Here is a 1782-nt window from a genome sequence, read left to right on the forward strand (position 1 = left end):
TTCGCTCTTGTTGCCCAGGCTAGAGTGCAATGGCGCGATCTTGGCTCACCACAACCTCCACCTCCTGGGTTCAAGCGATTCTCCTGCCTCAGCCTCCCATGTAGCTGGGATTACAGGCATGCTCCACCATGCCCAGCTAATTTTGTATTTTTAGTAGAGACGGGGTTTCTCACATTGGTCAGGCTGGTCTCCAACTCCTGACCTCATGATCCACCCGCCTCGGCCTCCCGAAGTGCTGGGATTACAGGTGTGAGCCACTGTGCCCGGCCCAAATCTTTTCTTTAGATGAGATGTGATAGAGGCACTTTTTTATAATGGACCTCATTTAGTCTACTACAAAATGAAAATGTGTTTACGTTTTTTGTTCCTAATGGAGTTAAAATTATATCAGAAATATAAATAATGGTATTTATTGGACAGCCAATATATATTGGGGTATTTCCCTCCAATAACCAATAAATATTGGGGTACTTCCCTCCAATAACCTATCCTGCCTGTTTCTCCAAGCACTGCTCAAATTGTAGTTTTCATTTTAGGTGGCTGAATTGGTAAAGGAGCTTCGTTGCGAACTTGATCAGCTTCTCCAGGATAAAATTAAAAACCCAAGCATTGATCTGTGTACGTGTCCTCGAGGATCCCGGATCATCAGCACAATTGTGAAACTTGTCACCACACAATAAAGAGCAGTCTTAGAGAGTGCTTGCTACTCACCTGCTTCTAGCTCACCTGGGAAATAACAGCAGAACCTCTACCTCCAACTAAAGACCTGTTGGGGCTGGCCCTGGTGGAGGAGCCCAGGGCAGGCAGCCCAAGGCAGCTGAGGCAGTGCATATACCCTTAGGGCCATTTCTAACAAAGCCTTGGCCACTCCCAGCACAATTTGGAGTGTCAAGGGTGAGAGCCTAAAACCCAGCTTGCCTGTCTTTGTCTCTGTGACTGTTCTGGAGTGAATTAAGTTCACCTGATAACACAAAATTTTGTGAATGTATAATACAATTCTGTTTTAATCTGTGTATTCTTTTTCTCCTACTTTTTACTGGGGTGAGACGGGCATGAGGAGAAATACGCCTTTTTTTTCTTTCCCTGTCGTCAAAGCTCAACTGAGAGAATTCAGAACAGAGAAGGGAAAAAAAAAACAAAACTATGTGAACAAGAAAAAATAAAATTTCATTTTAGGCTATTGGCTACTGAGTAACCTTGACTTGTGAGGGATTTTTATTTTTACTCATTAAAGGGCAACTTAAAAAAATTTGAATGAGTTCTCTTTTGGTATTAAAATGGAAGCTGGTCTTATTGATAACACTCCTATTCTTAAAAGCAGAACAATCTGGATGTCTTCATAGTTCTACATTTAGGAATCTTTACTCTCTCTTGTGAACTCAGCCAGACGCAATGGTCACGTTTCTCATCACCGAAGGAGAATTTTAATAGCATTCCTGGGGCAAAGTAGGCATGGATGAGGTCAAAAAGGTTGCCATCAGATTTACAGCCATCACAACAATGCTTTCCATGAAATTGGTTATTTTCAACCACCACTTAGGCCAATGGGGCACTAGCATTTTGGAAAAACATCAGGGGATTTACATTCTCCCTGGACATCTATCAGTGTGGCCAGGAAGGATCCCAAATTGCTGAGTAGAAAAAATATTTGTATGTTTGTTTAGACCTCAGGGCTGGACGCAGTGGCTCATGCCTGTAATCCCAGCACTTTAGGAGGCCGAGGCAGGCCAATCACATGAGGTCAGGAGTTCAAGACCAACTTGGGCAACTTGGTGAAACCCC

The 1782-nt window shown here is 43.3% G+C and overlaps 1 protein-coding gene across 1 annotated transcript in view; it reads left to right on the forward strand.

Annotated features, from left to right (window-relative positions):
• The window catches only part of DHX57 (DEAH (Asp-Glu-Ala-Asp/His) box polypeptide 57), an 82098-nt gene extending 80849 nt beyond the window's left edge, over positions 1-1249 (forward strand). Inside the window, exon 24 of the mRNA XM_011935940.1 lies at positions 537-1249. Coding sequence (XP_011791330.1) covers positions 537-680 — 144 coding nt within the window. The 3' untranslated portion in view covers positions 681-1249. The remainder of the gene's footprint in view (positions 1-536) is intronic.
• Positions 1250-1782: the final 533 nt, after the last annotated feature.

The sequence above is a fragment of the Colobus angolensis genome, unplaced genomic scaffold (genome assembly GCF_000951035.1).
Source record: "Colobus angolensis palliatus isolate OR3802 unplaced genomic scaffold, Cang.pa_1.0 Scaffold15, whole genome shotgun sequence".
NCBI lineage: Eukaryota > Metazoa > Chordata > Mammalia > Primates > Cercopithecidae > Colobus > Colobus angolensis.